The 13,180-nt window shown below is 39.4% G+C and overlaps 1 protein-coding gene across 1 annotated transcript; it reads right to left on the reverse strand.

Annotated features, from left to right (window-relative positions):
- Nucleotides 1-333: 333 nt before the first annotated feature.
- On the reverse strand, nt 334-11,691 carry NUS1 (NUS1 dehydrodolichyl diphosphate synthase subunit). Its single transcript, XM_009289184.1, has 5 exons — nt 11,619-11,691; nt 8,327-8,512; nt 5,735-5,887; nt 1,297-1,396; nt 334-566 (listed from the first exon to the last, which is right to left on the reverse strand). Exons 1-5 carry the CDS (start codon nt 11,689-11,691, stop codon nt 476-478), a joined length of 603 nt encoding a protein of 200 aa, XP_009287459.1. The 3' UTR covers nt 334-475.
- Between the last annotated feature and the right edge of the window lie 1,489 nt (nt 11,692-13,180).

Consider the following 13,180-nt stretch of genomic DNA (forward strand, 5'->3'; position numbering starts at 1 on the left):
ACCGACCCCGCTGAAATTCACATATTGTATAGTAAATATGTCTGAAGATAAACCAGGTGATTAGCTCCAAAATGCCTGACCATGAAGAATTAAAAAGAAACAAGCTGACATCAGAGTTCTTCCTTGGATTTAAGGACCTTCAGGGCATGAACTCCCGTTTATGTTGTCCTGTAGATTTCACAAGACTTAATTCTTCCATCTTCTTTCGGTCACTTGGACATGAAAGTGAGTGTAGTTCAGCTCTGAACAGCTTTGCTTGCAATAACTGTCTTTTTCATAAAGGAAATCTGTGAATTTCCCCCTCCCCATAGATTCTCACGCATTCACACAGACTCTCTAGAAAGGTAAGACACTTTATTGAATTTGTTGATAAATTAAGAAAGGACTATGAACCAGACTTATGGGTCACAGGTGCTTGTAAACAGACATCAATTCCTTCCCACAGAAAGCCTGACTCCACGTGCTCAGCCAGAAGTCACTTTCCCCAGCGTTGCTCGCAGGCTGCATAGTGATGGAGGGCAGAGAAAAAGTCTTCATAGCTGATGTTCAGGTGGGAAGGCAAAGAACTGAGAAAGCAAGTTAGAAGAGTTAAAATAAGCTTTTATAAACACCACACGATTCGTATGGCCAGCCAGGAATATCACTACTTAAAGCAAGCTATTGTCTGAGTAACCTTGTGAAGTTGTTCTCAACACCGTTACTGTCTCTTGACTCTAGTATCTAAACTAGCTGTTAATATCTTGCCACCCTCTAAATCAAAGCCTACCCATCAGAGTACGTACGGCACTTCAAATCAGCGAGAAAGTTGGAGAAGGAAGCACAGGTCTGCCCAGACATTTAAGTGCCCTATAAATGCTCTCAGATTTAAGAAATACAGCAACTATAGTCAGTTCAGTTATTGCCAAAATTGGAAAGTAATCCAGAGGCATGATCATCGTCCATTATCCTATTTCCCTTATATCCTTAGTTTCCCTGATAGAAACCTGTAAGCCACTCAAAATCCACATAAGGAACACCAACAGAACTGGGATTGGACCACTGAGACTAGCTGATGACAGAAGTTGTTCCTTAAGCCTGAAGAGTAAAGCCTGCTGTTGCCTAGTTGTGGCTGAAGGAACAACAATGAATGTTTGACACGTTTCCTTTAACAATTTTTAAATACCCTCAAATCAATTTCCAGACACCTCGGTTTAGACAGGTCTCCTCTTATGGCTATTTCCATGAAGTCAGTCACATAAAGACTTGTTGAGTGAGATATTATTCCAACCTGTTTTACAGTATTTATAGGCAACTCACATGATCTCTGTCAGTCTGATGTGCCATGGAAGGAATCCTAATGTGCTGTCCACAGGACCAAACTTCAAGACTAAATCAGGATCAGGAAATCCATTTGTACCTGTAAGAACAAGTTAAATTAGGTTTTGTCAAATTCACCAGATTTGTTTTAATTCTAAACCCTAAGGCATCTGCTTTTTCATTGAATGCACTTTTTTTTTTTAAATAAAGTGAAGCTCCTGAGGACAAGTTAACAATTAAGAGCCCAAGAGGACAGGCTGGTCTTGCACCACCTGAACAGGACCAAATGAGCAAAAGCTTAGGCAGCCACTGCAGGCCCAGTTGGACTTATTTTTGTGTCAGGTAGTTTTCAAAGACTTCGTAAGGAAGTGATAGGAACAGTTACATTGTTTTGAATAACAGCAAACCTTAACACTGCTGTTTAAACTGACTTGTTCTAGTTTTGTCTTGGCAAACTTGATTTTAGTAGCATAGAACATGCTGTACCCTGACCCATACCTGCTACAGTCCTAACTCAACTACGTGGAGTTGCATTCAAGTAGAGTAAAAGGACTACTAAGTCAAAAAAACCACTTAAGGAGGTTCCACTGAAGAACAAATTGGTATCACAGACCATCAAGAAAACAAGTTGTAAAAAAAAAATACCCTACCAGATGAGCTGTCTCTTTCTCCGTATGGAGCTAGACAGACAATTTTAAAAACAACTTTTACTATGACATTTCAGACAAACTGTTGCAGGTGACATCTTTCTGGTTAATGAGTGAGGAAGAACAGGGCAATATTTATTTTTGTTTTCCTGTTACTAAGTGGACAGCAGGGCCCATCCCAGGGCAGGGCTAGAGAACACTGAAGGACTTCACTAAATGCTGACACTCTTACTACCCATACCTTAAAACCCCCATCATTCATTCCACTAATCTAATCCCAACTCAGATGACCTCGTTGTCTCTGTATGCCCTGTTCCAGAGACTGGGCAAACAGCTGTTTGAAAAAAGCTACTAAACTTCATCCCCTGAAAAGCTGAGACCAGCTACTACAGTTTGATGCACAAGGAAGTCTCCCCAGGAAAAGAGAAGCTAATTAAATCTTTAGTAGCTTGCTGTCTTGCTTACCAATGAGAGCATCCTACCAATCTCCTGATGTTGAAAACAATCAGTGGCCAAACGACACTGTCTCCCTTCCATACACTTCTGCCATGCCTGAGCTACTCCAGGCTAAAATTGACAGACAGGCAATAAGCTTAGAACGAACAGTCTTAGTCCAGCTTTGCCTGCTAATTCTAGCAAGCTGATTACGGCAACATGTGAAAGCCAGTATAGTACCCAAGAAGGTAAGCTGTTCTTCATGCACCTACCTAGCTCATCGGAAAAGCATTCCAGCAGTCATAACCCTACTTTGTTATAAAGTGCAATTAGTCATGATTATTGCATGCTATTTCTTGTTACCCCGTTCCATTATCCACTAAGTCTACAAGTCAACTGCAAGAGTGCTTACATTGCATAATGCCTACCTTTATCAGATAAAAAAAGTTTAATACTGCTTATTTGCTCTGAACTTCAGATGTTATTTCTCAGTTCTTTTCTCACTTGTTTAAAAAAAACCAAACCAGTCAAGAGCCTTTTACAAGTTTAAGTTTAGTTGTAGATGAGCTTAACTTTGGGAATAACAGAACAGGAAACTAAGGTCCTATCAGATTTCACTCCGCCCAGGTTTTGAAACCAAAGCTGGAGATTTCAGAAAGTTCACATCCTCCCTCCCCACTGAATCATCACAATAATAATCCTTTTACCAGAGGTAAAGCAGCTATTTTCCCAAGCATGTGCATTTCTAAAGAAGGATGAGGTATTTAGATATGAGTGCCGTGTGCCACAGCCCAAATCTTATCTCAAAGTTAAGAAAAAAGTTATAAAGCAAAAGCCGCTTATGTGTTCAGAAGCTAGCACGTTAGTGTGAGAGAACTTTGCAGGGAAGCAGTGAATACTTAGAAGTGGGGACTCTGGAGGAAGTGGACAGCTTTACTCATCAGCTGATTCAGTAGCTGAGTACTCCTCAGCTGGCCAGTTCAGCAGCAGGATCTTCAACACTGCAATGGCTTTTCAAACAGGAAAAGACCTTCAGAGAGCCCAGTTAATGCTAATATTTCCTTCTGGTTCCTATCTGAAGGAAAATGAAAACGTACACTGTAGTATTACTGTCAGAACAGCCTATTCACAACACAGTACTGTGCTTTCCACTCTTCATCCATTTCTCTACCTAAACATATCAACACTACAGATGCTTTACATGTGGAAGCTCCCTCAGAGCTGCTAGAGTTACAGCACTCTTCAAGTATAGCACACAACGTAAAAGGATTTGGGAGCGAACTCAAAAAAAAAAAAAAGAGGCCAAAAGGCTTCGACACTGAAGGGACAGGAATCTGGCAACACCCCTTCTAGGTCAGGAGTTCTGTGAGGGGAACATGAAGACATTTGTAGAGCTCACAGCACTACCCTTTCTCTTCTCCACATAGATTTTTATAGGGCAACTTGAACAGCCTTAATTGATAGTCATGTTCTTTACTAGGAAGGCAGGTGACAAGTAGGGACAATATTACAATACAGTGGCACCTACTTTTCTGAAAACAAGCTGGTTAGCTGAGGCATTGCTCAGAAGAAATAGTTACACTAAAGAAAACTCAAGATGTAAGGATTAGAGCATGACTGGATTAAGAACCAGAAAAGCCACATGACAAGCTAGAACCATACCATTTTAGGACTAGACTTCAATAACTGCATCCTAAATATGAACAGAAAGTTAAAAAACTACATTATCGGGTATTTAAATAAAAATGTGAAAACCCAGAAACTTACAGAAGTCACCACGAACACAAACCCTAAAGACATAGCTACTCAAGTACTGCTTTTCAGAACTCACTCTCAATTTAGATCAGTAACTCACAGATGTTTACGTTTAATACCTTGCCATTAAGGATGCACAGAAACTAAATTTGCCTACAACTAAAATGAGTGGTTTCATAAGCTGCTGCTAAATAAGTCATGAAAGAGTAGTTCTTCACCTCCAACTGTCCTAAACGTTAAAACCAGGCAAATTAATAAGCAGGACTAGTTCTAGATACTATCCTTAGTTATTAGCTACATAGATTAAGCAGCCTGTTTTCAAAGTTTACAGTTTTGACAGATTAAAAGTCTAGGAGATTTCTTTTTCTGTTCTCAGCTAGCATGCATTACTTGAACAATAAATCTGCTCCATTTTTAAGGGTATGCAGACTGGACCTAATACTTTCAGCACATCCAGACACTGAAATGCACGGATAGAAGATCATGAACAAGTGTTTGAGAAGCTCCAGTTAAACATCACTGGCCAAAATACATACAAGGGTATCAATAGTCACCAGTTCTTCACAAAGTGAGTGACTGTTTTAGACAAGCAATTATTAATTTCCTTAAGTTGCCTTTGGGGTATAACAGGATAGATATCTAAGTTACCTCTTCAGGTGCCTAATTAAACACATTTAATAATTCCGTTACAGTGAGAAGTATCATGCAGCATGCTGACAATAGGGATAGAATTCAGTTTGAAATTAAGATTAAAGTGTCTAAACTGCCACAGCAATTCAGCTGACCACCCATTTGAAAAAAAAAAAATCACTCTCTGAAGTGACTCCCAATTAATGGGAGTCACACTACAATAATGTGCCTGCAGACATCCAAGTTCAAGTGTGCAATCTGAAACCTGAACCCTGCCAAGTTAATTACAGCTGCAATTAACATGCATGGACCACCTAGGAAAGCTGAGCAAGTACTACAGCTCCATAGCCCCACTGGGGAAGTGGAGGTTTGTTCTAAACTACTTCTCCCAGATGTGAGATTAGGGCAGCCCTGCCCTTTTCATAGCTACTGCATGTAGCCATGCACCTCAGCGCAGGGTCAGTAATCTGCATGAATTAGTAACGAAGACAACTAAGCTGGGACGGTTATACAGCAGCAAAAGATCAGCAAGTGCTCTATCATTTGCACTCAGGGTGGTAGTTAGGCAGCAGTAACAGCTTTAATTGCTGTAACTACATCTGGAAAAGACTCTGCCCATACCCAGGTTTGCAGCATACTAACTTGCAAGATGTTAACCTAAGTTATAATCGTCTAGTTTCAGTGGTATCTTTTTCAGAAAGCTCATCGCAGAACATCCCACAGAGGCTGTAAACTCTGAAAAACTGAGTCTCCAATTCAGCTTAATTCCTTTCTCTGCTTAAAGAAAAAGCTCAAAAGGAAGTAAACCAGTAAGAAATTTTTAGCAGAAGCCTGCAAGCAGTAATTGTAACTTACACTGATAGACTAAGCATCAAGATGCATACGTACTAAGCAATAAATATACTAGAAACCAAATCCATTATGAATCGAGTACCCTCTCCCCTCCTCCCCACAGACCATGTCATACTTACTACTTAATAAGTTGTCTAACACATTCACATCCAGGTCTGTGTATGTTCTTTGCTGCTGTGCTACCAACTGACAAAAGTTCTGAGCAGCTTTTACTATGTCTGCTTTTCCATCTTCCGGGGACAGCACCTTCAATGTAGATTGGCAATTTAAAACTGAAAGTACAAAACACAGTTTAAAAGCAACAGAAATATAGTTGTTTTGAATGTGCTTTAGATACTCACAGGGTATGATTGAAAGTAACTTGCAGATTACTTCATATATTATACAGCTAGTCATAGATATACCTCATCCATCTCTTACAGAAGTGGGTAAGAATCTTCTGGATTTGCTGTATTACTGAAAAGCAAGTTTAAGGCAACTATTTTGAGGAGTCTTGTGAAAAGTGGTTTAATTAATGTCAGTCTTGAAACGTAGAGTCTTCCAGCGAATTTGCATTGGTTCTTACACTGTCAGGCAAAGCAGTGAGAGGACGGTGCCTAGATAGTAACTTGGGGGGTGGTAAGCAATGCAGAAAGACTTGCAGTTCAGGGAAAAGAAAAAAGATCTAATTCCTACCCTAAAAGAGGAAAGTGTTTTAACAGCTACTGTGGACATTCATGTGACACAATGATTAAGCTGGGGCCCTCCCTGAATATGATCACAGGATCTTTCAGCAGCACTTCAAAATTGATGCAAGAGTTACAATATTAATCTAAGATTGCTACAGAGAAGCTAGGAACCAGGTAATAGTACCAGAATTCACCCATTTAATCTGTAATTATGTCTGTGACTTAAGGGGACATTTCACAACAATCTTATTGTCTACACTATTGTGAGGTAAGAGTCTTCTCGCACTACGTGGCTTGTGTCATCATCAGTTCTGATAAGGTACCTAAGAGGTAAACTTACCGAGGAAGCTGAAGGCCACAGATAGTGTACTAAACCCAGCTTGAAGTAACTGGGTTAAATACTAGTGTGTGGACACATTAGACTGATACAGAACTTATGACAGTTATAACTAAATACTTTAAAATAGCATTTCTTAAGACTGCAGAACCTGACTGCAAAGGACCACAGAATACAGTCAGAAGACTCGTAAGAACACCTAAAAAAACCTGTTAGTCTATCCAAAGCTACCACAATGAAAATAATTGTTCCTTGATATTGTTTGATTTGTCATATGTCCTATGTTAAAGACTATTTCTCTAACAGTATTCATAAGTGTAAGACATCTCTTTTTGCTTCTCAGAAGTGAAAAACTGCAGTTTATTATTATAAACTAGATTGAACTGAACAAGCTGACATCCAAGTATGAAGTGCCTGGTCTGACTGTGGAGCCTTCTGAGTAAGAATGAAAAATTCTAAAGAGAACAGAAAACACCTCTGCTTTTCACAGTTTCCAGCACAAAAGGTTCCTGAGACTTAAATGTATCCTTTCAGTTGGCAAGTCTGAACAGTTTTCCAGTAGTTCATTTGGTCTGGACATAAATATCCCGATTTAGATAAACTCTAGCACACTTAACTGCAGTTAAGACATTAATAACCTGTCTACCCTGTTTTCTGCTGGTTATTTCAACCTTCACAGGAATAAAGAGAAATAACATAGGTTGTGTCCATGTAAATACCTCAGCCTAAGTTGCTTACAAGGCAAGTTTATGCTACAACATTGGACTTTATACTGGAAAACTGGCACAAAGGATCTCGCCATCCTATTAGCTCTTGTAGGGGAAGCAAAACTCAGCCAACAGCATCTTAAATGCAGCTAAATGTACTACAGCTTGTGTAGTTTTTTCTTAAGTCTTTGAACTATGTAATATGACTGTCTTAAAATGTAAGTGGTTTTTTATTATGAGACCTATTTAAATAGTATGAGTTGTAGGAGAGCTGTAAGTATCAGCCTATCCCTCTAAGGCAAGGGCTTGCTTTAGTAAGTACATGCTTGTGATTCACTACACTTTGAATAGACTTCTAGCATTTGTGTTAGTCAGCATACCTAAATGAATACTTACAGCAGATAGTACTGAATAAGGAACATTAACCTCGAAACATATTCCCGTTTTCCACTTCTACTACGTGCAAAAGCTGCTATCACAGATTTTTTTTAATTTTTTTAATATATTTATATATAAACATATTTATACATTGCCATGACAACCAACAGTTTTGCTCTTTCCCTTCTTCCTCCCAACTTTGAGGTATAAGTTTGGGAAGATGGAAGTGCACACATTGTTAACTTGACATCAGTTCCCTTACAGTAACTCCAGTGCTTTTCAACTCTCAGCAAAAGAATTAATCTCACCGAAACAGTGGAGAGTTGAGCTACACTGATGCATCAAAGGAGTCATGGCACAACAGTCGGGCCAAAGGGAAGATCAGACTACCCAGTAATGATCACTATGGGAAGGAGAAAGCAACACTTCACTACTAGTTAAGAACAAATAAGCACAATGAAAGCTTACAACTAGCCCAGGAAGGTTGCGTGTGTTCTGACAATCAGTGCTTAATGAAGGAAAATGTCACTGTACACAGGAATGCGTTTAAGTATAAGCAGAGTTATGATTTATATACAGTTATTTGGAGTCACACCAATCCCCCCTCACAATTCATCTTACCTTGATCAGCTTTGTCTTGATTTGCAAATTCCACGGTGTACTTGGAGCAATCTAGTCCTAAGAGTTCTTGCTGCTGTTTTAAGATCTCATCCATCAATCTTGAATTATTCCTCTTGAAAATACCTTTAAAAAAAGGTTGCATTGTCAGCCAACTCCTATAAAGAGTGCTACAAAACAAATCTGACACTAGGCAGGAAGAAAAAAGAATCAGGTAGTCAGTACTGGTTTCAAACTGGAGTTCACAAGTACGATAAGAATCCAAAGCAAATACTATTGCACATGACTAATTTCAGTGACCTTGGAAAGAGAACTCTCATGTGCTTTTCGTTCCTCTTTCACTCAGCCTGGTTTAAGTAGCAAGCTGCAATTGCATAAAGGATAGTTTCAAGACATACTTCACTGTCCTTAGTATGCCAGCAATAGTTTGAGATAGCAATACCCTACCAGCACAGAACCACCAAGTCAGATTAACACCAAGTTTCTTTAATGCCCATGCTGCTGTAGATTTGCAGCTTAAGTCTGCTACCACTTACTACCCCACCATTAAGGCTGCAGGCTAACAAAACAAGTCACCACAAAGCAAGAGCCGGAAGACTAAATCAGCGTGTCAGGCCACAGTAACTGTCCACTCTTATGCCACGGCCAATGCCACGGATTTCCTAATAAGAGGATTTCACAAGCTGTATATTCCAAGGAGTTAATGCAGTCCCCAAGGCCTTTTTATACTTACATGTTTATGGTAGACACATTTTGAGTGCAGGAGATTACAAAAACTTGCTCAATGAAACACACTCAGGTTCCTGTTCTAAAATAAATTCTAGCTCTCGAGACACAACACAACTATTTGTAATTAAAAGCCACAGTAAAAATTAAGTGTCACAGCTTAAATATTTACAATGCCAAAGTGTGGCTAGGCATATTTATTTAGGAACTGATAATGCTTTTATCACGTTGTATTTGAGGGTTGTTACTAAGAGCCTAAGTTTCATTCAGCAATCCTATGTCAAGCACTTCTGTTGACCAGTCTAAAAATGCCCACACAATAATTTTACAAGAAACAATGAACTTGTATACAATTTGATGATCAGGCTTATGATTCATCACCTCAACCTGAATCTGGGATTAGACACTGCTACAAACAGCCGTTTCCACATCAGTAGTGGTCAAACAGTGTACAAGCACTGGGTTAAGACCATAATACATTAGGAGTTAGTCTGCAACATGAAGTGATACAATGCATTTATTTAATATGCTAGTCTTTTAGCCCTAGCGAGTTAGTATTTTTATACAGGCTTCATTAGAGGTTTTAATAGGTGGTAAAGCATCTGGTTTTCTGCCCATCCTGGATACTTCCTGAAAAAAAAAATTTACTTCACTACACAAGTGTTAGTGATGCTTATAACCGATTTCACATGTTGACAGACAAGCAAATCTCAGTAAGGCAGCAACCTTGATAGTGAAGTATTCTAACACTTTTTTCCTAAGTCTAAACTAAATTGTTACGCTTTGTGCTCCTGCTTACTGGTGTATATTCATACATATAAGAAGTTGAGAATGCTGTTTGATACAACTCTGCTTAGATAAGTCTGTTTTGTGCTAGTTAGCACTGATTGTCTTCCTTACACTTTAGGTCAGCAGCAGTGCGGCTACTGCAACTGCTAATCCCGCACCATCTTCAAGTAAGATCTTGTGCAAGGCTGCATGTGCCTCACCTCTAACAGTCACTTGACTTCCATCCACTTTTCAAGATGAGGAAAAAAACCCCCTATGTTCAATATTCAGAAAAGGAGTTGGCATAATTAGGAAAGGCTCCCAATCTGGGAAACAGCTGCTCTCTTCTTCCCCTTCCAACACTAATGATACCAATTCTTTTCTCATGAAAAGTTGTTGCCTATTCCTGTCAAAGATTGGAAGAACAGATTTAAGAATCTGCACTCCAGCTCCAAAGTAAATGAAGACATTGGGGATAACAGGTAGGAGAACAGACTAAGGTGCTTACTGCTCAGTAAAAAGGGACGTCAGATAAAGGACTTGGTCCAGCTCTTAAGTGAAGGTCCTTAATACATACAGTGGATACTGAAGACATGCTAGATGTGTTCTTGAGATTTATCTGAAGACCACCAGCATTTCCCTTCTACTCTCCTTATTTGTCTCACCCACCTCCTTAGCTGTTCAAACCTGGGTCCTGTGTTGCTCTTGGAATAGCACTTTAACATAAACTGGCTACTGCAGTTGTACTGTATAGCTGTAGTACGTCTTTCTTGGAAAGACCTCCACACCTAAATTCCAACTGATTGACCAACCTTGACACCCCTGCAGTTTTCCTGCAGAGAAGACCCTGAAGCACATCAGAGGGTAGTAAAGATTCAAACTAACTGAAATCTTCATTTAAAACCAATAGCATTTGGGAACTTTACTCCTTCAGTGTTTTGTCTCTCACTCTGTACAAGACACTTTTTCTTACAAATGCGTATGATGGCAAATACAGTCCTGCCAGGGGCAATGTACATGGGCCAAATTCACATTTGACTTAAAATTATTTTACATGGTTGTGGCTCAGACATACGCTCCCTTCCCTTACAGTAGCTCAAAACCCCATTTGGCTACAAGATGCATTTTTTAAAACTTTGAAAATATATCCAAATTAGTCCTGGAAGACGCTGTTGGTAGTTTATACATGATAAATAGAGTAAACAAGAGTGCATGAGTAGACCAACTCATTAACAGAATTCAAGTGTTCCTAGGCAGCGAGACTTAAGTCTTGATTTAATGCTATCTTCCAATTTTGTTCACAGTCTTCCACAGAAGTTGAAAGCAAGTCCATAATATGATTTTAACATTATAGAAAGTTAATGTGTGACAAGAGGTCTAATAAATTTTAGCAATACAACAGCTGTTTGCTGTTAAATGGGGAAAAATTCAGCCCTACTACTGTTTCTAATACGGAACACAAACATGAAATTGTCACTAGTATTTCTCATTAGAAACAATTTTTGGTTTTGAAAAGCAGAAACAGTTTTGTTCAATCAGAACTCTGGAGTCTTTGCAAGCTGGTACAAATGTGTATATTCCAGCAAATGAAGTGTTTTAAGTATTATGCATATTTAAGTACCACAATTCCCAAAGCAAGAGAGTATAAAACTTCAGGTGTTTGGGTTTTTTTTAAACTACTGCAAACGCGTGAGCTGTTTCCAGGGATAATTATTGTTTTTACAACACAAGCTGCAAACCTGCTGTGGATCATTAGTTCCCATCAGAGCAGAGGCAAACCAGAAGTGTTTTAGCTTCTTACAGTAGTCCTCCATTACACGGGTCTTTTCAGGGGCACATGGCTTTTGCTCAGTTTTACAATAGTTACAAGCCATGCCCCTTTGCAATCAACTGTGGTGTTGCAGCATTTTAGGGTTAGAGACTAACAAATGCTGTTTGTAATTAAGAGGCTGTAAGTTCAGCAGAAGCAAGGCTCAAAATTGACAGGAATTGGAGGGGAACAACTGACACAGAGAAACACCAGGTGATGTCAACCATTTGTTTGTCCAGCTAGACTACCACAGCCACCACCTGTTAATGCCTTGGTAGCATCTCAAAGTTCAACATTCTCACTTGCCCTGCTTTTTAAAGCAGCAGAATCTAGTACAACACAGGCGAAGAGTCAGTTCTTCCTTACAAGGGAACACCTTAACCAAAGTTAAGCCTAGGAAAGAATACATTTCCACAGCATTTCAGTTAATTGAATGCTGAATTCAGTTAATTCAGCTTTTTCTCAACTCCCTTCCAGTGCCAACAAGGGAAGAGTCATAAGGTAACAAGTCTGTTTTAATCATCAAACTATTAACAGTTTGAGAAACATCAAATCATATCCCACTCCAAATAACATACATGCAAGAAGCTGTTTTAACACATGAAGAACTTCTGCCTACATCCTCGTGTTGGATCATGCTGGTTGCAGTTTAATGGAGGAAAGCAGGGTTTGAGTCATTGCACTGCACCTCACAGGATATGGAGAGCTAGAAAAATGTATTGGGCTTGTCTATTCCAAGAGTCTAGAAAAAATATAATCCAAGTTTAAAAGTGGCTGAAGTCACTTAAGTTTCATCGACGTTAAAGCCACTTAAGCTAGCGAGCACTAGCCAAACGGGAAGAATTCAAGTGAGAACTTATAACCTCGTAGCTGACCATTCCTCCACATTTCTTTTTGGAGGGACATTCTGTACCAGGAGAACAAGAGCTCATCAGCAATCAAGAGAAGAGATACTACTTTCATATTACCCATACCTATAAGGAGACCATCTTCTACAGATTAGTGTTAGCCCTTTTAATAAATGTGATCTGAGGACCCCTGCCAACTCAACACCAAAACACAATTGTTGAATTTGAAGTTTCACATGGGTGAAGACCCGTAGCAGATGCCATGTGATACTAGTATCTCACAAAAGGTGTTCCGGTGACACAAAACCAGAACATATTTATCTCCCCCCGTGAAGTGAACACACTGAACACCCAGAAAGTTTTATGGATTGTCACATATGCTAAACTACTAAGTAATTTGGAAAACACTAAAAGCCTACATTTGGGGCTAATGAAATAACTTCTTTTGCTTACTGCAGTACTCTATCCTTTCAAAGAATTTCTAAGAGAAAATTGGTTAGAAGTAAAGCAGTTCACTGGAAAGCTAAACCCAGGGTGAAGAAACCCAAGTTCTCAACACAGTCACACTATGAGCTTTAAGAAGCCTTCAACCTGAAGCATCTATTCAGGAGCCCAAAGTACTCAAATGCCAAGATTCAGCAAGCTCCCAAAAAGCGCTCTAGACTTGTCCCGAACTATTTCGGGAAAGCTTCACTGATGGACAGA

Source organism: Aptenodytes forsteri, unplaced genomic scaffold (assembly GCF_000699145.1).
Source record: "Aptenodytes forsteri isolate BGI_AS27 unplaced genomic scaffold, ASM69914v1 Scaffold217, whole genome shotgun sequence".
In the NCBI taxonomy this organism is placed as follows: domain Eukaryota; kingdom Metazoa; phylum Chordata; class Aves; order Sphenisciformes; family Spheniscidae; genus Aptenodytes; species Aptenodytes forsteri.